The sequence below is a fragment of the Strix aluco genome, chromosome 4 (assembly GCF_031877795.1).
Source record: "Strix aluco isolate bStrAlu1 chromosome 4, bStrAlu1.hap1, whole genome shotgun sequence".
NCBI lineage: Eukaryota > Metazoa > Chordata > Aves > Strigiformes > Strigidae > Strix > Strix aluco.
This window is the reverse complement of record NC_133934.1, coordinates 59,270,257-59,291,427: the sequence shown is the minus strand read 5'-3', so window position 1 is coordinate 59,291,427 and position 21,171 is coordinate 59,270,257. Positions and strand designations below refer to the sequence as shown.

At 41.1% G+C, this 21,171-nt stretch overlaps 2 protein-coding genes and 1 long non-coding RNA gene across 4 annotated transcripts in view; 1 reads left to right on the top strand and 2 right to left on the bottom strand.

Annotated features, from left to right (window-relative positions):
* Positions 1-187: 187 nt before the first annotated feature.
* Positions 188-10,562, top strand: CASP6 (caspase 6). Its single transcript, XM_074823257.1, has 8 exons — positions 188-339; positions 2,127-2,174; positions 2,893-2,935; positions 4,952-5,098; positions 5,532-5,608; positions 6,044-6,219; positions 8,345-8,501; positions 9,120-10,562. Exons 1-8 carry the CDS (start codon positions 309-311, stop codon positions 9,356-9,358), a joined length of 918 nt encoding a protein of 305 aa, XP_074679358.1. The 5' UTR covers positions 188-308; the 3' UTR covers positions 9,359-10,562.
* Positions 4,904-9,135, bottom strand: LOC141923000 (uncharacterized). Its single transcript, XR_012623154.1, has 2 exons — positions 9,084-9,135; positions 4,904-5,087 (listed from the first exon to the last, which is right to left on the bottom strand). It is a non-coding gene; the product is annotated as an uncharacterized LOC141923000 (long non-coding RNA).
* A 367-nt stretch (positions 10,563-10,929) lies between the features above and the next one.
* Positions 10,930-21,171, bottom strand: part of MCUB (mitochondrial calcium uniporter dominant negative subunit beta) — a 52,575-nt gene continuing 42,333 nt past the window's right edge. For both annotated transcript variants that reach the window (XM_074823255.1, XM_074823256.1), the window contains exons 2-8: positions 20,087-20,162; positions 19,655-19,825; positions 15,015-15,119; positions 14,642-14,802; positions 13,625-13,828; positions 12,118-12,234; positions 10,930-11,145 (exon numbers count right to left, since the gene is read on the bottom strand). In XM_074823255.1, the coding sequence (XP_074679356.1) occupies positions 11,068-11,145; positions 12,118-12,234; positions 13,625-13,828; positions 14,642-14,802; positions 15,015-15,119; positions 19,655-19,825; positions 20,087-20,162 (912 nt within the window). In that variant the 3' untranslated portion in view covers positions 10,930-11,067. The remainder of the gene's footprint in view (positions 11,146-12,117; positions 12,235-13,624; positions 13,829-14,641; positions 14,803-15,014; positions 15,120-19,654; positions 19,826-20,086; positions 20,163-21,171) is intronic.

Here is a 21,171-nt window from a genome sequence, read left to right as displayed (position 1 = left end):
ACACATCACCCTTTAAATCTTCCTGTTACGGCCGTCGGCCCTCGCAACCTTCCGAGCGGGGAGCTGCCACCCCAAGCCGCACGTTACGGATTTACCTGCAGGGTGCGGTGGTCTCCCCGCCCGGCCGCCGGGACCCTCGCGGCCCCGCAGCACTTGCCGCCGGCTCCCGCCCCGTTTCTCACAGAGGCGGCACCCGCCGCCGGAGGAACGGGCGATGAACGCCCTGCCCTCCAGGGGGGGGCCTGGGCCGGGCCCAGGAGGCGGGCCGGCCCCGGGAAGGCGCGGCGCGGCCTCCTTTGTCCGCCGTCATGTCGGGCTCGGAGCGGCGGCGGCGGGCAGGTAGCGGGGCGGCGGGGGGGGACCGGGGGAGGGCGGCGGGGGGGGTGTGCGGCGGGCAATGGCGGTCGCCGCCGCGGTTGTAGGCGCGGCCCTCGCCTCGCGTGTCCCCCGTTAACGGTGTCGGCGGTCCTGGCGACCGGGGCTTCGACGGGCCTTGTGGCGGCCGGGGCGGACACGGAGCCCATCGCTCCCCACGGAGGAAGAGCGGGGCCACCCCCTGCGGCGGAGCGGCGGCCGCCCCAGGGGGAGCGCTGCCCGCAGATCGCTGCCGGCCTTCGGGGAGAGCGCGGGCTTGGGTTCCTCTCAGACGAGGAGGAGGAGGAGGAGGAAGAGAAGGAGGAGGGGGAGCGGGAAAAGTGGCCGGCGGGGGAAAGGAGGGCGCGGCGGCGGAGGCGGCAGCCATCGCGGAAGTCGATTTGCGCCAAGGGGCCACCGCACCCCCTGAAAGTCCCCGTCCCGTCCCGCCACTGCTGCGGGAGGGGGGGTTTAACGGCGGAGAGCCCGGCCCCCGCCGCCCCGAGCCAGCCCGGCAGCTTTGTCAGAGCAAAACTAAAGCGGGGAAAACACCGTGGGTAGGCGGAGTTCCGGAGTTCAGGTGCCCCGGAAGAACGGTGATGTGTAACAGGAGGACAAGAGAAGTGAGGAGCAGCAAAACTATGGGGGTTTGGTTCCCGAGATGCCGTCAGGCTTGCATACACATTTTTTTGTGCCATTTGGCTACTGGTATTTTCTAAATGCCACGTCCTGTGGCCCAAATGGTAGACCTATTGAGATTAAAACGTATCCAAGGGAAGATGCTGTCATAGCCTAGTGTAACCCAGTGCATACCTGATTTTTGATTCCTTTAAAACAATCTCATCTTCACGAGATTTAGGACAAGTAAGTAGTCCCATTGAGAGCAATCTGTTTTTAGAACAAGTCAGTGTAAGACAAGCAGAAAGTTTTTCATAAATCATAGTAATTTAAGTAGTGTTTATTTGAATGAAACTGCAATATGACAGTGGCAATGAAAACCTAAAGCCTGAGAACTGACTAAACAGGATTAAAAGAACAGGAAAACCATCTTTCCCCAGTTTCCTTTGGCCCAGGAGTTCTGTTCTGTGTCTACATGACAGCATTTTCTTTGTAAAAGTTTTGATGACTGTAACATTTTTATGTTCTGTTGTTTTTTTGGGGAGTGGATTGCCTGCCTACCCCCCCCCCCCCCCGCCCCCCCCGCTTTAAGTTGAGGCAAAAGCATCAGCCATATCTCAGGTACAGAAGCAAAAATACAGTGTAAATTTAAACATACAGATGCACTTTTAAATATCCCTGGCTTCCTATTATCGAGAGTCACAGGCACATGTGGTGTTGCTATGTTCTATCTACACTCATTTTTCAGCACTTCATTAGTCTGACCAACATATTAACGTTTCAAGCAAACTGAAATAACTTTTTGTGTGTGTTCACGTTACTAGTGATTGTAAGACTCAACACCTGAAAGCATGATGGATATTTGCCAGTGGGAAGTTTACATCTAAATAGTAACACTTAGAAGCATGTGACTTCCTCTGAGCCACTCCCTACTCTCTTGTGCTACGTGTTCAACATAAAAGCTTCTGAAGCCCAAGTCTGGATTTCTGCAAGTTTATTATGTCTTTATGAACTTTTCTCCTCTATTAATACATGGCTATGTTAGTTTGTTTGCAAAAGGCTTTAATCACATGTGAAAAACAGGTGAAAAGTAGTATTGTGTATACAAGTAGTTTGTAAAATACATGTATGTTGTGACCCGTCTTCTCCTATAGTTGCAGGGCGTGTCCAGTTGGACAGCAGACCTACATTAACCACTACAGGTACAGTATAGTATTCAGTTTTTATAATGTGGTAGTTGGTTTCCACCAGTAGTAGCAGGAGCTATGATTTTATAGCCCATTGAGATGCTTAAGCGAAAGGAATAAATATTTTGGCCATTTGCAAGTCTTTAGTTCTGCACACTCCCAAGATATGCATGTTCCCTGTTGTTCCCACAATATTACCTTTATGTGCATTCTGTTACTGGAGATACTTATGTCTATATAGTTTAGCAAAGAAAAGGTATAAATCTTGCATCTTCTCAGTTGTTGTTAGCTATGCATACTGTTACTATCTAACCTCAAAGAGAATGCTCAGCTTTACATTAGCAACATTCCTGAAATAAAAGAAACATCAGTCTATGTAAAATCGTAACTACTGAGTTAGAGACTCTGTTTAAATAAATACAGCCAGCTAGTTATAGAAAATCATGATGTCTGAATATGTCTATATACAGATACACAGACAGATACAAAATACACATCTCGACCACCTAAAATTCAGACTGTTGGGAGTCAGAACTTTAAGAACAGCCTCCAAAAGCTGTGGGTGCAGACAAATGCTAATGAATCTGTTTAACTGCATGCCTCCTTACCTGATGTGTCAATGAGCTTTTGGTTCATATTAACAGCTGAACTTTAAGGCTGGTTGCACAAGTTCAAATTCTTTCTTTTTAATGAATGATTTAGTGGCTAAATCACTTTTTGATCTCTCTAACAGATGGAAATCAGAACATCACAGAAGTAGATGCACTTGATACAAGGTAAAGTTCTGATGGCAATGACAGAGAGATGGCCCATGGCACTGAGAGCAGTGCAGGCTTTTCTGGTTTTTGTTAAGAATATGACTGGATTATTCAACTCGATTCCACCCACTTACAGAACACTTTTCTAGTTTTAGCTACATCAGATGTAGAGCCACCCTTATCATGAAGGCATGCAGAAGGGACTTTTTAGGAGTGAACTCCTTTTATGTTAGGCAACGTGCAGAGACTGCGGCAAAAATACCATCACAATCTAAGGAACAATTGGGCAGACTAAGTGATAGAGTGTAGCACAGGAATATATTCTTCTAGAAGGAAGGTAAAGGGACCACGGGATAGTGATTCCATTAGTTTTTCCTATTCTACTTTACAACATCATCTAGCCCTGGAAAAGGTAAACTACCTGCCTGATAAATTCCTTTGCCTTATGCACTCAGTGAATATAGCTGTGCAGAGGAAGAACTATATAGGGAACCATCTTTTAATGGTCATTCACAGGATCCAGGGACCTAACTGTCCGAAATCCCTACTAGTACTAGGGATTCTAGCCGAATCCTAAGGAAGATAAATTGCCAAAGTCCAAAAAAACTCTGGTACTGGTGAAATAGAATTCATAATTGCAGGGCTGAAGTTTATCATCTTTGCATTTTATCATGTTAAGTGTTCAAACTGGGGGAAGTGTGATGAAGCACCCCACTTAACTTTTCTTATTGGTTATCCAGCCAACAATTGTACAGACTTTGAACAGACATACAGAATTCATGTTCCCTGTTCGAATTCTTACGCAGATGTTACAAAAAGATGTTTTATTAAGGGGCTGCTTATAATCAAGTGGAGAAGCAGAAACAGTTTATGGATCACTTTGGCCATTTTGCAGTGAAACAAAAGCATTTTGCTGATGAAACTGCCATCTTAAAGTAATGGCTGCAGGCAAATATTCTAATCAACTTCTTCCACCAATTGCACCAAAACTGAACATTTCATAGCAGGAAAAAAACAGTAACATGCCAAAAATGACATCTCTGACTAGAGCCAGTCCTAGGGCAGCATGACCTGGACTGTCATTCTGTGCACATATGACACTGGCCTTGTCTATTGCCAGAAGCATTTTAGTTTCTGTTTTCCACAGATAACTCTGTCTACAAAAGCAGTAAGATTATCTACTTTGTCTCTCAAAATACAGCCATGCCAACACTTGGAAACAACCTTTTGGGTCCATAGCATGCTATCAGAGACTTCTATGTTGTGTTTTGCTCATAAAACAAAATTGTTGAATGCTACTCCAAACACACAGGTGCTCCATACATTTGTTGCCACGATAGTTTAAAGTCCTCTACTTAGAAGCTGGGTAGGTCATTAGGTAGGTCCTTCAGAACAACACTGTCCTTCAGCTTTAGGATTTTGTTGGCTGGTTACTAAAATCTTAGATGAACCATTGTATTGTCACAGTTTTTATTATTTAGTGTAAATAATACAAATTTGTTCACCTTTTGCAAGATACACTATGCGTAACACCTCATCACCAGTTTATAGTCTATTGCTTATGATGCAGCACTCAGTTTAGTTAGAAGAACTTGAAGCAAATCTCAGACAGCTACAATTCCAAATAAGTACATATGTACTATCCAGTTATGTTAAAACAATATTTAGCTAAATACATAACATAGAGAATTGGAGCCAAGTCTAAAGTGCACTATTACATGCCCTACTGTGTTACTAATGAGACAGCCTCCTGACAAGAGAAAATAAAAACACATGGTAGAGAAACTGTTCAACCTACCTGATAGAGCCTAGTACGCACCCAACACTTGTTTTTAGTGAATTGCTTAACATTCCCAAGCTTTTCAAAAAGACCTAGCGATTTAGGCTCTTCCTAAAATACTGCACATTTTGAGATCTTGTCTTCTGAAATTAGATCCTCCAATTAAAAAAAATCTCAGCCAGCAGGAATACAGGAAAGGAATTCAATTAGCCATTAACTCATTTATGAAGAATGTTTTCCATCTCTGGCAACAGACAAACATTTGATCCTGCAATGCAATACAAAATGAACCATCAAAGAAGAGGAATTGCGTTAATCTTCAATCATGAGCACTTCTTTTGGCATTTACGGCTTCCAGACAGACGTGGGACTCTTGCAGATAGAAACAATCTGAAACGCAGGTAAGAAACTTGGTTTCTCTACTGAAGCTTAAAAAGCTAAACTTCAGAAATCATGGTCAAATAAGCAGTTTCCTGTAAGTTTAAGTACAGAGCAAAAGATTTTGCAGACATAAGCACTTATGCAACCTTGGCAAAAAAAGCCATAATAAAAAAGCTTCAAGGCACATTCCTTTAAGTCACAGAAACTGCTGGCACAAGTCCTATGATTTCAGTGAGTCCAGAGTTCTCTTAGGACAAACTCCTTCAAGTAACTTTGGGTATTACACCTGCACTTGACACCGGTTTGAGTTCAAAATAAGCTTTAGTAGTTTTTTTCATAAGTAATGCATAAACACAAATATTCATTCTCTCACAGGGAAAGCAACTGAGTTGGTAGAAACTGACATATAATTTGAGCAAGATTTTTACTAATAGTGATGTGTTTTAAAAATAGTTTGACAGACCTTGGATTTGAAGTCAGACATTTTGATGATCTGAAAGCAGAAGATGTGCTGCAGAAAATTTATGAAGGTAGGAGTCTATATATTGGTAATGCCTAACTATTTGTAGCAGAATTTCCAGATTTATTTTCTTCTGTTCTCTCTGTTCATCTAACTTAAAATAATTTTTGTGCACAAGGAAGTTGTTTAACATTAGAAGGACTTAGGGGTTAGACTTCAGATTATTTTATTGCAGTGCAAGTGAAGCTTCTGTGGAGAGAACTAATGAAGTCACTAAGAGCTGAAAGAAAGTACCTGCAGCTGGGAGAAGTTAACATTCTTTTTACTTTTAGTGGCACTTACCTTCAGCCATGTTGAATCGTTGCACCTTCAAATTACACTTTCTGAAAACAGGCTTCATTTGAAAAAGGACTGATCAGAGATTAAATTATATTATACAAATTACAATGTTTTTTAAACCTGAAGATCACTGTTCAGTCATCTAAACACCACTTGACTATTTCAGCCTCTAAGGATGACCACAGTAACGCTGACTGCTTTGTTTGTGTGTTCCTGAGTCATGGTGAGAATGATCATGTTTATGCATATGATGCCCAAATCAAAATTGAGGCAATCACAGACATGTTCAGAGGAGACAAATGCCAGAGTCTGGTAGGAAAACCGAAGATATTTATCATTCAGGTAAGGTGTCTGTTTCTGAATTCAGTGGAGTTAACACTGACCTATGTCTTTTTGTAATACAGAAGTCAGTTTTTCCAATACAGTGTTTTCACAAGGGAAAGTATTCACATCTTTAAAAAGAGAAGGCATGGAAAACTATTCCTTAAAGGCATTTAAGACAAGGATTGTTCTCTTTTAAAAAAACCCTTTATGTACACAAGTGTTAATAGTATGATACTAGCTGTATTTAAGAAGTAATTTTATGAAGAGCAACCCAAATTAAGCCCATGTTAGATTGACTGTCAGTGTATATTTAATGGCAGAGAAGACGGTATCTTTTTTTTTTCTTGAGAAAGTTGCGTACAGCCTCAGCTCAGTTCCTACTGTTCACACCTCACAGCCCTATGCTTGGCTGTAGAAGGCAATCAAACCTTTCCTTCCCCGTTTCCTTCTCGGCAAGTCCCTTTACTTGATAGAAGTTGTTTTTTGTGGTGGGTTTTGGTGGTGATGATGATTTTTTTGTTTTGTTTTGTTTCTTTTCTGTCCATGATGAATACTTGGTATCTCTGTAGAATTTAAAGAATCAATTTAAGGCTTTATTGTCTCAGAAATACTGTTTGTGCTAAGCAGTCAAGTAAAGCCCATATGTAACCTCCTGTTTCATTCCTTGGTTCACAAGGTAAGTTGGAAGGGACCTCAGGAAGTCTCTGGTCCAGACTCCTCTTCAAAGCAGAGTCAGTTATGGGGTCAAACCAGGTTACCCAGGGCTTTATCCCATCTTTATGCAGATTACAGTTAGCAAACTCACAGGAGAACCTGGCCTTCAGCAGGTTGTAATTGTAGTAGTTTATAGAGTAATTCTAAGAATTACCTTTTTTTTTTTTTCCCCAAATGAAAGCTTCCTTAGACACAAGGCCACAGCACATTGTTAATTCATCTTTCATTAGGACTCATTCAGCTTTGATTTTTTTTTTTCACCAGTTGCCAAAGATGGGAAAATATTTACTATTTCCATTTTAAGTTATAAGTAATACTTGGAAACATAATATATACTTATCAAAAAGCTAATTAACTTAGTTCAGTTCATCAACTGAGTTCTTTTACAGCACTACTGGCAGCATGTACCTTTGGAAATCAGAGGAAATGGCAAGAATGAAACTTCATCACTGTAAATGAAAGAAAATTTTCATGTTTCTTTAGTGGTAGTTCTTAAGTAATGCTCCTTACTTACTTTGTATCTTTTGAATGTTTTGTTACCTTCTTAACCTTCACGAATAGCCTTTTTGCAACACTGACAATACTGGGCTCACTTAGTGGCTTCTCACAAAAACACTCCCTCAACTAACACATTTGAAACCGAACTAAGCGTGGAAGTGTAACAGCATATGATGATAGCTGTGCTTCAGAGCATTTATTCAACACTGCCTTGCCAACAGGCCTGAGGGAGGTGATTCTTCCTCTCTACTCAGCACTGGTGAGGCTGCATTTGTAGTACTGTGTCCAGTTCTGGGTTCCCCAGTACAAGAAAAATGCGGACTTAGTAGAGTGAGTCCTGCAAAGGGCCACAAAGATGAGTAAGGGACTGGACCATTTCTCATATGAGGAGAGGCTGAGAGAGCTGGGACTGTTCAGCTTGGAGATGGCTCAGGGGAATCTTACCAATGCTGTAAACACCTGAGAGGGAGCCAGGCTCTTTTCCGTGCTGTCCAGTGACGGGACAAGAGGCAACTGGCACAAATTAAAACACGTGAAATTCCATCTCAACACAGGAAAACGCTTTTTTACTGTGAGGGTGGTCAAACACTGGAAGAGGTCACCGGAGAGATTGTGAAGTCTCCATCTATGAAGATACTTGAAAGCTGACTGGACAAAGTCCTGGACAACCTGCTCTAGCTAGGGGTGTTGGACTAGGTGATCTCAAGAGGTCCCTTCCAATCTCAGCAATTCTGTGATCATCTCAGAGCTTTTACTGAACTTTGTCACCAGTGTTTTAACTGATAGAGAAGTAAGTGGGTCTTGAATCCAGACTCATGGTAACGTGGAACACCTAACTGAACAGAAGTCGCCCCTGGTAGTGTCAGAAGTATCATATCAACATAGGTGAGCTTGGCAGCAGTGAAAGAATAACAATACTTCTCACCAACAGGCATGTCGAGGTGATAAACATGATGATCCGGTTATTGCTCAGGATTCAATAGACAGTAGCAATGAATCCATTGTCAATGAGACTGAAGTGGATGCAGCTGGTGTCTATACTCTGCCTGCTGGCGCAGACTTTATCATGTGCTACTCTGTGGCACAAGGTAAGTTCTAATATTTTACATGTGATGTCTGATACTTCACTGTAACAGCTTGAACACTTCCTCATTTCGCAGTCAAAAGAATGAGTACTGTTCCAGGTCATCTGTTTTACATGTCTGGTAAGTGACATCTTGTCTGGGAAAGAGCCTCACATGTTAAGGAAAAAGTGAAAATAAACTGTCAAGGTTGCAGTTAATTTGCCAAGGAGAAACATTCTCATCAATCTTGCTGCTGAGCTGGCTGCTGACAGCAAGCATTCCCCTCTTCCAGGACTGTAGGATTCTGGTGGCTTATAAATTTCCCTGCACTATATGGCTGTCCTCTCCAGTCCTCCATGTATCTTGTCCTCAGTCCCATCCACTCTCTTGTAATGTGCAGAAACAATTGTAAGCTACCAGTTCCTGAACCGTGCTCCTCTTGGCTGAGCACTGTAAGTGATCTCAAAGCCATTTCCCATCTACAGTTTCCAGTGAAATAATGTAATTGGCAAAGTAAGATTTACACGCATTAGTAATGCACCCTTACGGATGCAGCTAGCGAGCAGTAACTCTCAGGAATATTTTTCAAGTGGCATCACTACTTACATTTGGATATAATTTTATGTTCCTGTCCTACAATAGGTTACTTTTCTCATCGTGAAACTGTAAATGGCTCCTGGTACATTCAAGATTTGTGTGAGACACTTGGAAAGCATGGCTCTTCCTTGGAGTTCACAGAGCTTCTTACTGTCGTTAACAGGAAAGTATCTCATCGCAAAGTGGATATGTGCAGAGACATTAATGCTATAGGAAAAAAACAGATTCCTTGTTTTGCCTCAATGCTAACTAAAAAATTGTATTTTCACCCAAAATCTAAGTAGATTGTTACTTAACAATGACAACCATTAACTAGGACTCACTGCAGAAGTGAAAAACACACCATCTTAATTTAGGAGACTAATATTCTACAAGATTGTTTGCAAAACCACTGGCATCAAACGTTATAGTTTGTATACATAATCTTAAAGCAATTTTAAAGCTAGTATTACAGCTCTGTTCATCTCAGGGAATTTGGGAAAAGTTGACTGGTGCAAAACTATTAAGAGGTGCTCAGATTTTATTGAAACTGATACTCTGGATTACTTTTTTTCTTAAAAGTTTTTTGCTTGATTACTATCTAACTATGGCACATTTTACTATTTCCAAAATATTTCAAATGTTGCATTAGATTGGCTTATTTTACTCCAAGAGCACAGTTTACGTGGAATATGTTTGTAGGGCATCTTTTATCTGTGGACAGCAGTACCCACCTTCCAATTTTTGTGGATTTATTGAGCTTTTTAGACATTTTTTACATTTTCTCTCAACACTAAAAAGGAACTTAATTCCTCGAGTACAACTGTAGCATTAATATAGATAAAGGGCTTCTTTCTGCTACATATCATTTATGTTTGGGGCACAATTACAGCTTGCTGGTGCTTTGCATTCTTAGGAGAAAAGCAAGCAGTGGTGAAACGAGACCGTGTACAGCTTGCTTAGCATGACTTTGGGTAGGCTCGCCTTGTACACATCTCTAAAGCTAAAGCAAATCATTTCAAGGTTGTAGACTCACAACTGCTGGACATCTCTAGGCAGCTCTGCAAAATACAAAATATGCAAACCTTCATACTTCAGGCCTCGGTGTTGGATCAGCCTCTTCCCCTCCTCGGCCCTAGGGGAGATCAGCCATCATACTCTGTCATTGTGTACATAAAAGCAATAGCGCATTTGTCACCACAGGACATTTCACGATGGGATTGTTACTACTCCAGCAGAAGCAAACATTTATTTTTTACATTATTGGTACATATGCTTAACTTTGGGGGACAATGAAGAACTCAGACTGACAGAAGTGTCTTAATCCACTTTCCTGGGTATAAAATAATTGTTTTACTCCTTCTGCTTTAGGTAAATCTTTCCATATACTATGTTCTGAATCACAGATACTAAGTCTTACTGTGGCTTACTTTTAAGCTTTGTATAAATCATGTATGTTTGAATGTTTTGATAAATTCTTTCAATAAAATGCAACACAAACATAAATGATTTTATAGTAAATGAGTTTGATATATCTTACTTTTCCAGCAATATTTACTAAAAAAGCTTACTTGTGATGTAAGTCTAACCTCCACCAGTGGTGTTACACCAGCAGAGTCAATGCATAGAGCTAGGGAAAAGGAAACAGTAATTTCAGGAAAAAAATCCTTAATTCTCAATGCGCAAGTTAATCTATGAGCTACTGTTGTGCTATAGTACTAAATGGTACTAAAAAGACAGCCCTTGTTCTATAAAACATGCCTGCCGTTTTACTCGCAGGCAGAATGCCTCCATTTTACTAATGGGATTTGACAAATACCTTGAACTGTGCTTCAGCAGCTCCTTCATAGGGTTAAAAAAAACCAAAACCAAACAGTCAAGTGACCAAATAATTTTTATAGATATTTACTGCAACTTTCAAAACGATAGTGGTCAAAAATATCCAGTTTCTATAGAGTAACTAAATGTTCGTGTCAGCTTTGAAAGGGCAATTCTAATATATACAAAACCAAAGTCAGTCCTTGTCATTGATTTCCTGGATTGGAAGCCTCAGGTGCAGAGGTTGACGCAGACGCCTCAGGGATTCTTCTGCCTGCCAGTGCAAGAAAGAGTGAGAGTTCATCCTTCTGCAGCCCTCCCTTTTCTCCTTCTCTTTCACACACCCAGTAGTTTTCCTTTCTCAGGTCTTACATTGGTCTTACACAAGAAACCAGACCAATCAAATGGAGGACACCAAACATTTCCAGGCCTGCTCAGGTCATTCAGCCAGTCTCCAGAGAGAAGCATGTGCCCTGCTCACCCACACCCCAAGGTATTATTTTCCTGACATTACAATTACAACATTCATACTCACAGGCTACTGAAAAAGCATCAAACTGTAGCCTTATGTCAATTGTGGCTCATGAAATGATAACCTGAACCTTGGGTCCTGAACTAAAATCAGGGCTAATTTCAGTTTTCTTCTATGAGGCATTGAACACAGGGCTGGGTGAGATGGGATGGGGGAGTAAGAATCGAGTAGTGAGAGATCTGCTACACTTTTTCATGAAGACCACAAAGTTTCTCCTAGGCATACAATATGACCTTTTTCATCCAGTCACCCATGTTCTGGAAATCTTAAGACTTTTACCTAAGGAATAGGATTAAGATGTCAAATGCTAAACTCTGCAAGACAGCCACCTTCCAAGGAAGGGAGGAGATTGTGTTACCACAGCAGTGCAGCAAACACACTGTCTCCAAAAGCAATGCAGCTATTCTATGAAAAAGGCCAAGAATGCAACATATTAGAGTATGCAAAAAATGGACGTGTAGGGCTGATAAACTGACTTACTTGTTTTAAATTAAATTCATGAAGGTCTCTCATTCTGACGACTTACTGAAGTGGTTTATACATCAATGGAAAACATTGTATGGTTATTTGAACAGCTGAAACTGGCGGATAAGCAATACACGGTTTTGAATGTTAAGTAGCAAACCCTGAGGTCAACTTTCTGTTAGTTGAGAGTTTACTGAAAAAGTCTTAAGCCAGATGCTACCACATTATTTAAGAACTGTATTTAAATACCTCTGCTAGGTCTTCTTTGAGCTTGTTGTATCGTTCCACATTAAAATGCTGGGTTTTGGATTTCCGATAGAAGTAGTGGAGAAACTGCCTGTCTTTAGCATCAGGATAAATGTAGTCCTGGTGAAGAAAGCAGGGCACGTATTTGGGGTTAGCAAGAAAACTGGGTAGAGGCCAGAAGATTATCTGTACAACTGAGTTTTCAATAGAAATTCAGCCTGTTTCAGGAAGATTCATCAAGTTCAACACACACATATGTTCTGTTGAGGCTACATAGGAAGTTATACGCTTATAAGGGCCTTTTAGACACCTGGTAGGAAACTTCTATTGCATCTAAAGGAATTTTCAATTATAATAAAGACATAGTGTGATCTTCATGACTGGACCCACCTGAGTCAATGGACACTACCTCCAAGGAGTCAGAGAAAGCTCAGCTACTATTTCTCTAAGACTTATTTAAAAGCCTCAAGCAATGGTGCCAGCAGCTGTTCCAAAAAGCCAAGTAGTAATCTCTTTATCTACTCATATACAAAAAGTAGGGATGCCTTTGCCCTTCTTAAAAATCACTGAGAAGGAATAAAACTTGCATTCAGAGCCAGCTCTTCATAAAAACAGACACATCTCCCATTTTCACTAAAGGAACCTGACTTTTCATGAGGTTTATAGATCCACTGGTATTGTGGAAGGAAGTGTTGGTTACTCTTCCACATACCTCCATAACAAAAGAGTTTTGCATCACAGAAAGTTCAACATCAAGATGGTCTCTTTGGGAGTAAACTACAGAGCTAAAACAGGAAAAAGAAACATTTCTCGAAGTCTTACATGATTTCTGGACAACTGTATGTGCAGCTCAGTTAAGATCTGTTTTTTTGTTGCTCAGCAAACTTTTTTTTTCTTCTAAACAACGCCTGTTTCCTGCTCTATTTCAGCTGTCCTAGATTTACTTCCACTCATTCAACATCAAGGAAAAGCAGTCAGATTATGAGGAACAAAGCAATATAATTTTTTCAGGCACTAAATTAGGTATATTTCAATAATGTAACTGCCAGAGTTCCAAACGCTTTGGTACCCTGCACCATTTATACATAAACTCCAGCAAATGCAAGCTACTGTTCAATGATTTGCTTCAGTAAGGCAGGGTTCACAAACTGGCACAGCAGTACGACCCTTTACAGCAATGAGCAAGGTGACGTTTACTACTCGAAGTGATCTACAAAACTTTAAAATAAATGGGCAGACTTCTTTCATCACTTTTCATTGCCTAGGTTATGAAATCTTACAGACAGTAGTTATGCTCAGTAGCTGGTCTGCAGTTCATGTATAACAGTACCTGGCTTGATTCTGCATAATATAACATTTCTATCCAGTCCCATTAGGGATCAAACAAGTCCCTGCCTGATGGCAAAACTACTTATTGAATTATATTTTCCTCAGAACCCAAACATTGCGATTTTCAGAGTCAGTTTTCCTCCTTTACAATACTCCAGACATTTACAAAATGAGAACTTACCTGTTTAGTAAGAACAAAGTAGGCATAGAAAGCCATGGCACTCCCGTAAGTGATGAAGTACGTGACTGGCTCCATGATGTCCCAAGAATAGACCCACCATGTGAGCCACGCCAACGCTCCCCCTTGCGTTGACATCAAAGCTAAGCCAACCCACAGAAGCCTGGAGGTCTTTACCTCTGCACTGTCCATGATTCTGGCTTTCATCTAAGGGAAAGAAATATAGAAACCTGTTCAAGTAAACATGAGTGCTCCTCTGATGAGCAGACCCTCAACTATGCTTTCTCTTGCTGGGCTAGATCCTTTTACTAACTCCTCTTACCAACTTACCCTGCTGATAAAGAAAAGGACTGAAATCCAAGGGCAACCAGATCTCCCGGTTATTGTGCACCAAGAAATGCTGCTTTTAATCTCCCTTCCCACTACTAGGAGTTTATGTCTACTGGATTTCCATTTACCATTCAAGGCAGCTCTGGTTAATGCTGAGGCTGGTCCTCACAAAGCAAGTCTGAAGCCAAGGAAAAGTTTGTCCATTTTGTCAGGCTTTCTGGTGTCCTCCTCTCATGCTGGGTTTGCTTAGCCTGCCCTAGATCAACATTCATACCTTCCCTTCTTGGATTCTGGCAACCATTAATCCAAACAATTTGCCTTGCTGCCTTGGTGAAATAGGAAACCCTAGCCTAAGCCACAGATGATTTCTACCTCACTATTGTGTCTTCTGGAACGGGTATTCAGAACTCATACAGCAACAGGTGACTAAGTGGACTTTCAATTCCAATACTAGCCATGCTGAGGCTTGTTCATGACAGCTTTCTCCAGGTGTTGTGGTTTTTACCTAGGGAATGTGCATAGTGGGAGGGAAAACAACTGAATTGAAAATAATTTGAATTTACTCTCTTTTACATAACAAACAAAACAGACACACCCTAACCATTCATGCTGATTTTCTTCTATCACAGGACTTACTCTTGATGAAAGGAAATGCTTCTAAATTTAAAAAAAAAAAAACAACTTTCCAACCTGTTCAAGAGGCAACAGCTCTTCTTTCAGATGGTCCAGTTTCTGTAGCAATTCTCTCTCTTTCCTGACCTGGTGATCTTCTAAATGTAGAGCCACAAACAGCCTGTGAACCAAGGATTTGATATCTTCCATTTCAGTAGCATGCTCACTACTCAGTTTATCTGAAAAGAAAATGTTTGTCATAAAACATTTCAAGCACCCACCCTTCTTCATTCTCTCCCCACCTCCAACCCCCAAAAAGCAGGACCATCCAACGGTAAAAAAAAAAACAAAGAGAAATTCCTTTCACCAGACAGCTTCCAGTTTTCTGAGACTTCCCATGCCTTCCACTAGATGAAGTGAGATAATAAGAGTTATTAAGCATTGCTCTTACCTTTTACAGGAGGTGACACACTGTATGCTGTGTTGTTGATAACAAGTTTAAAGTCATTCATCAGTAAAACCTCCACCAAGGTTGCATCAGAGACCTTGCTACCATCTGCAGAAGAAAGATTCAAGTTCTAAATAATTTATCATAGGGAACCTTAAACATTAGCTGCTATCCCTTTGGAAAAGTGCTAGAGTTCTTTATTAATAATGGTTGGAAGGGAACTATACTTTTAATAAATCTGGTAACTGATACTAAACAGTAAGGAGGAACACATCAACACAGAGTGTGTGCCTGAATGCTTTCTCTAGCAGTGTCGTTCAAACTTGTCACTACTGTGAGCAGACCTGCATTTTCTTGCGTTATGATTATGACTAGAATCAACCCATTGGGAAGGGCAGGACGGAAGAAAAAGAAGCTTTGCATAAAACAGCAAGAAATCATAACATAAAGATCTGCATTTTTGTTTCTCCATTCACACACAAGTTTGCATCTTCACTAGGACAAAGGGGTTTGGGAAATTAAAAGACCTTCAAAGACCTCATCTTGAGTTATAGATTTATGTCTTTCCTTAAACAGTCTCTTCTAGTCAAAAAGAGCAATTCTTGTCAGTAGTGGTGTTCAGATTTTTATTAATGGTTCTTGAAATCACTCTGTTTTGCTATCAGTTGTCACTGGGAGTTAAGAAGTAGATAGCTAGACTGTCCAGTACAAGACAGACCAGGAGCCACAGAAGCATTAGTCTAAAAAAGTTCTGGAGAACTTTTTCCTACTTTTCTGTGTGAAAATTTATATGAATGCTACCTCATCAGCAACACTGAGAACAGGATGAGAAAAAAAAGACACTCACATAACTATGTAAGATTTCAATGACTTAAAATCAGAGACAAGGGGGAGACTGTGACACGCAATCAGGAAAGCTGGTTGTTGAAGATTTTATCCTGCTTTTATATTTGTTCCTTCATTCCCTCTCTACTATTTTTCTTTGCCTTTCACCCAGAAGGCAGTATTTGTGTCTGCCTAGGGCTTAGAAGAGATGTGCCACTGGTAGATGGACCACAACTTCAGTATATGAAAAGTCTCTCATCCAGCAGCACGGACACACTGCAGCCCTTCCCAGGGCATTCTCAACACAGCAGATTTGCAAGAGTAGTACTCTGGCAACATTTCTGATTTCTTGATAACACGAAAAATAGCTGCATCCAAAGGAGAAATGGATTCCTTCCTATTTTACATTCAATACACAAGGGCAGATGTAATCTAAAACCTCTGCTGAAATGTAAAAGATCTGGTTTATCCCATTTCTGCTTTTTGTTTCCCCTGTTTAAAGGGGCCTGAAGTTTATAAATAACCTATTTTCTTTAGTATATTACTACTCTTCCTGCCTGCTGGCTTTTACATCTTCTCATTTCACTGTCCACCACACCTCACCACAGCTAGGAGGCAAAGGAACACATCAACGTCCCTCAGGGAGCTGACGACACCAAAAAGGAGCTCCCAGAGTCATCAGCAACAACGTGTAACAGTGGATCCCCGGAGCTCTCACTGGCCCAAGTCCAGCAGATTCCAGAGCCACCCAGTAAAACCAGACACCCAGGGAGTTCAGATGGCCCAAGAATCCCCAGAGCCACACACACCACTGCTGCTGGACACATTGCTGTGGCACTGGGGGTTCAAAAGCCACAGAGCAGCTGCCCCACAGTACCTGTGTGATCTGGTCTTCACTTCCTCTACATAAAAAGGGCATCTTCCCCTGCCTCTGTCAAGGGGTGGGCAGTGGCAGAAAACAGCAGCTTTACTACTTAGATGAATAATGATTAGGCTACAAAATACAAAGATCTTTATATCTAAATATTTGTCACAGTGCTACTGCCCCAGCTCCTCCATCTGTCCCCATGTGCTCACTACAGAAAGGTACCGTAGACAACCCCACACCTACAATTATTTATTCACTGGAGCTCTGTCCTCAGGCCCCATCTGCTGAGGCTGAGACTACTGCACTCTGTGAGCTAACACACCAGCTGGCTCCCCGACCCACTCTATGTGGGTAGCAAAGCAAGCCTGGAAGGCTATCACTTTCAATCCAAAATCTGAAATTTTTATGTGCCCATCCACTCTTTTTTTTTTTTTTTTTTTTTTTTTTTTACAGCATAATAGAACATCAAAGCTCATTTGCATGTAATTATTAAGGTGACATTTATAAAGTGGCATTTAAGCAAAAAATGCTTTTCAAAATAAGTGCCAGACAGGCTCTTTGTTCTGGATGTGATACAACACCAATTTATTAACCTGTCCAACCTTTTATTAACTGAAAAGCAGAAAAGTGTGGGTGGAAGGGAGGTGTTTTATTTTAGAAAATACCCCACAGGCTTTCAGCACAAGGCTACTTTCCTTCCTATACCTAAGCACCAGTGCTCAAATGTGGACAAAGGGACATTTTTTTCTACAGAAGTTTTGCAGGACCAAAATCAAATCCACAGAAAATGAAAGTGAGTCATCATACACAGCAATAATACTTTCAATTAAGGTTGGGTTTCATTTAATGGCTAAACGACACAGACGAAGTGTCTGCACTAAATCAAGGCTTCATAATTTTTCTTTAATAATAAATGTTTAAATTCAACTCTCAGTACTTGACCAATAGTTTCTCTTTACAGTATCAGTTTCCTAATAAATTAAACATCTAAGCTGTTCTCTATCATTACAATTGCCCGGCACTTGAAAAATACAGAGCAGAGAACTGTTTAACAGTCATTGTTTTAATCAAAGCAGACAACGTTTCTATCCCAAAGTTGGGGTGGACTTAAACAGATGTGACAAGGTGAAATGGCCCAAATTCCTTTCCACTTTGGAACCTGTTGTCCATCCATGCCAAAAATGCCAGACTTGAGGGTTTCTTACAGAAATTATCTTATGCTTCACAATTGACTGATGTTTGCACTGAAGCAGAATGAGTAGTTAGCTTTTGCTGACATACCACAAAAGAATGCGATTCAGAATCACAAATACTTCTGTCACGGATGTCTCTGCAGTATAGCAGTACTTGGAGGTTAACTGTTTGCCAGTGCATGTTCTTGGCTAGTCCTGCCTCACCCCAGTAAGAAATCCCTTTTTAGTGAAAACTTTCATGTTAAGGGGAAGACCAGCTGCTGACAATGACCATTTGTTACATTGGCTTCTGAAGATACAAGAGAATTTTCTGCCTTTGCTGCCTAGCAGACAACATTGAAAAAAAAAAACAACCCCAAAACACCAAAGTTCCTGTGTACACAAACCTCATGCATACACTGGGATCCACACAGATCATATCTCCACTGCACTAGAGGGCATAAATATATTGCTCTGTGGGGTATTTTCCTGTTTTACTAACTGTGCTCTCAAAGGCAACTAAAGCAGCTTCTCCTAGATCTGTGGCTTCCTGATCTTCTAGGTGCATCAATCTATTTTCAGTTCATTTAAAAGTCCCTGCAGCCCTCTGCAGTATCAACCAGGAAGAAAGGGAACATTATGAATGCACCCATCTGTGAAACTTTGGACCAACTCTCCTTAACCCCATCCTTTCTTCTGTTCACCTGATGGAAAATAAATCTTTCTATAGGGATGTAGCCAGCCTGCCTGCCTGCCTTCCTGCCTTTCTTTCTTTCTTCCTTTCTTTCTTTTTAGGGGATGAGAGGGAAAAGGAAGAAATAGATCTTTTTAGGTAGCCAAATTCACGTACCTATTCTACCAGATTCAAACAAGAAAGCTACATCTCAGTTCTACTTTTGAGATTGAGCCCTTCTCTAGAATGAGGACAGGGGTTGCAAGACTTTTCTGAATTGCTGTGGAAAAACTACAAAGCCCTGTCAAAATACAAACCAAGTTGTCTTGGAAACAAAATGGAAAAGCAGTTTAAGTAACTCAATGTTAGCTTTTATCAACAGGCAGACCAAAGAGACAAAACACATGAAAACACTGAGCAGAGCTTGAGAAAATTACCTGAAGACTTCGACAATGGGATAAACAGTATGCTACAAGGATGAAAGACCACATCAGTGCTAACATATGAGTACAGCTGTTTCCTTTCAACCCAAGGGCCCCAAAGTACTGTACTCCAGCTGATGAATGAAACCTCCCCAAAGTCTCAATAAGCTGCCCTTTATCATTGCACACATTATGTGGTTGCCTAGCTCTTAGCAAATATTCTATATGAGTTCAAGTTCATGGTAAGGCAAACAGATTCTTCCTGCTCCAGGTAGCACTGAATAACTGGCAGACATCACATTCAAGAGCCCAACTGATTGTCTTTAAGAATGATCATGGAGACAAGGAAAGAAAAAGATATCACAGAAACCAGAAGAGAGACACTTTAAAATTAAAGACAGCATTACAAAGAGAAGCTACCTGAGAAACATAGGACACTACTGTGTCTATCCATAAGGAAGGTTACAGTAATATGCCCAATTCTGAATTTTTAATCAAAAACTTTCCAAGAGGACTGAGATATTAAATCTGAAACACCGGTAAACCCCAGAAGCATTCAAGAGCCACCCCAACAGCAACAATGTTAAACCTGATGGAGGACTGAACTTGTGCTTCAGGAGAGAAGTACAGTCCACTTGAAAAGGAATGTATTGGTTTTGAGAAATGACAGAAATGTAAGATACCTGTTGCAAAGACTTCCACCCTCTCAATTCCTTTATCTTCTCTCTGCACATCCTGCAGGAATGCCCCTACAGTGGTCACCACTGGCTTAACAGTAAACTGACAGCGTTCGCTTCTTGTGGGCAGTGTAAGAGTTATCACAGGAAGACCATGTCTGTAATTAATAGTTACTTCTGGAGGGGGGGGAAAGAAAATGAAGTGAAAAAGTCATATCATAAGTTGCAGTTTAATTTAAAAGCTGTTTTTAAAAACCAGGATGAATAAAGAAAACCACATAAATCATTCCAGATGTCTTTAATTAATGTAGTACTTCTGTTTCTGGGGTATGCATATATAAACCACATGCAACTAACATCATCTCACCCTACTCCCACAAAATATGAAAAGCTTGTTGACATCGATGGGAAGGGGGAAAACCTGCTGAGAAAACTTACCGTCAGATGGCACCAGCGTGCTGTAAGGTGCCCCTTCCCGGTCCCTCCAAGCTCCGGCGTGCCTCCACAGCCACACCTGCAGCACGAACACAGGGAGCTTGCTTTAGAATTAGGATGCAAGATTTATCTGGTCAACGGCAGTACCCAGCCTGTCGCAGTGATCTGCTTCTGCATCATCTGACAGCAGAGGTGTCCATCTGAAGAAAAAACCCTTGCTTAGCAACTTCTGTGTAAAAGACAGAACCATGCTTATAGAAAGGACAAATGTTACCAAAGGTATGAAGGTATTTCCCATAGTTAAACGTATTGCCTAGTGTGGTTTAAATAACTTGAAGAAAAAGGGAAAGGGGAAGGAAAGAAAGGAAAAAAAAATTGCAGTGTTTCTGAAGTGCTTCATGTGACTCTTAGAATAAGTCCTCAAGCCTTCTCCTCTCCCACAAAAAAGTCACTTGAAAAATCTCTGTATTGTGGTGCCTGAAGGCTGATGTGTGCAGCAGTCTAGAGTCTGCAGCGTAACTTAAAACAGTGGGCATGGTTTCAGTTAAGTCCTTTACTGCTGAATCATAAGCAGAATGGCACTCTTAATAATCTCAAATAAAATATAAGTGACTGAGGTCACTCCCCTTTGCTTCACAATTATAAACCATACACCAAAAGTTAACTGTTGACCTTCAAGGTTTTAATAGACAATAACAACAATACAACTTGCCAAAGTATGGAAGATTTTTTATTTTTTAAATAGGAATGGCTGTTTCAACCCCAGCTGAGACGCTGTTGCAACTAACAGCACCACCAGCGTGTGGTATCACATTGAAGGAGGCACACCCAGATGCAGTAAGTATCCCCTATGTCCTGGGACAGGGATGACAGCAGATTTTTGAACCTACATGGTTGCACTCCCAAGCCCAGCCCTTTCAGAGACATTGGTGAGAATCATCAACACACTTCAACACAGCCATGTCAAAACCAAGAAGACAAACTGCTCTGATTAGACCCATGTACTTAAAACAGTCCAGCCACACAAGGAGAGGAACAATTTTATTGCAGTGACTCCTACAAAGCAGGCATTACTACTATAAACTAAG

Coding starts and splice junctions, on each gene's coding strand:
- CASP6 (XM_074823257.1), top strand. CDS start 309: ATGTCGGGCTCGGAGCGGCGGCGGCGGGCAG. Junction 5,099..5,531: donor AGAAACAATCTGAAACGCAG/GTAAGAAACTTG, acceptor TTTTAAAAATAG/TTTGACAGACCTTGGATTTG. Junction 8,502..9,119: donor GTGCTACTCTGTGGCACAAG/GTAAGTTCTAAT, acceptor GTCCTACAATAG/GTTACTTTTCTCATCGTGAA.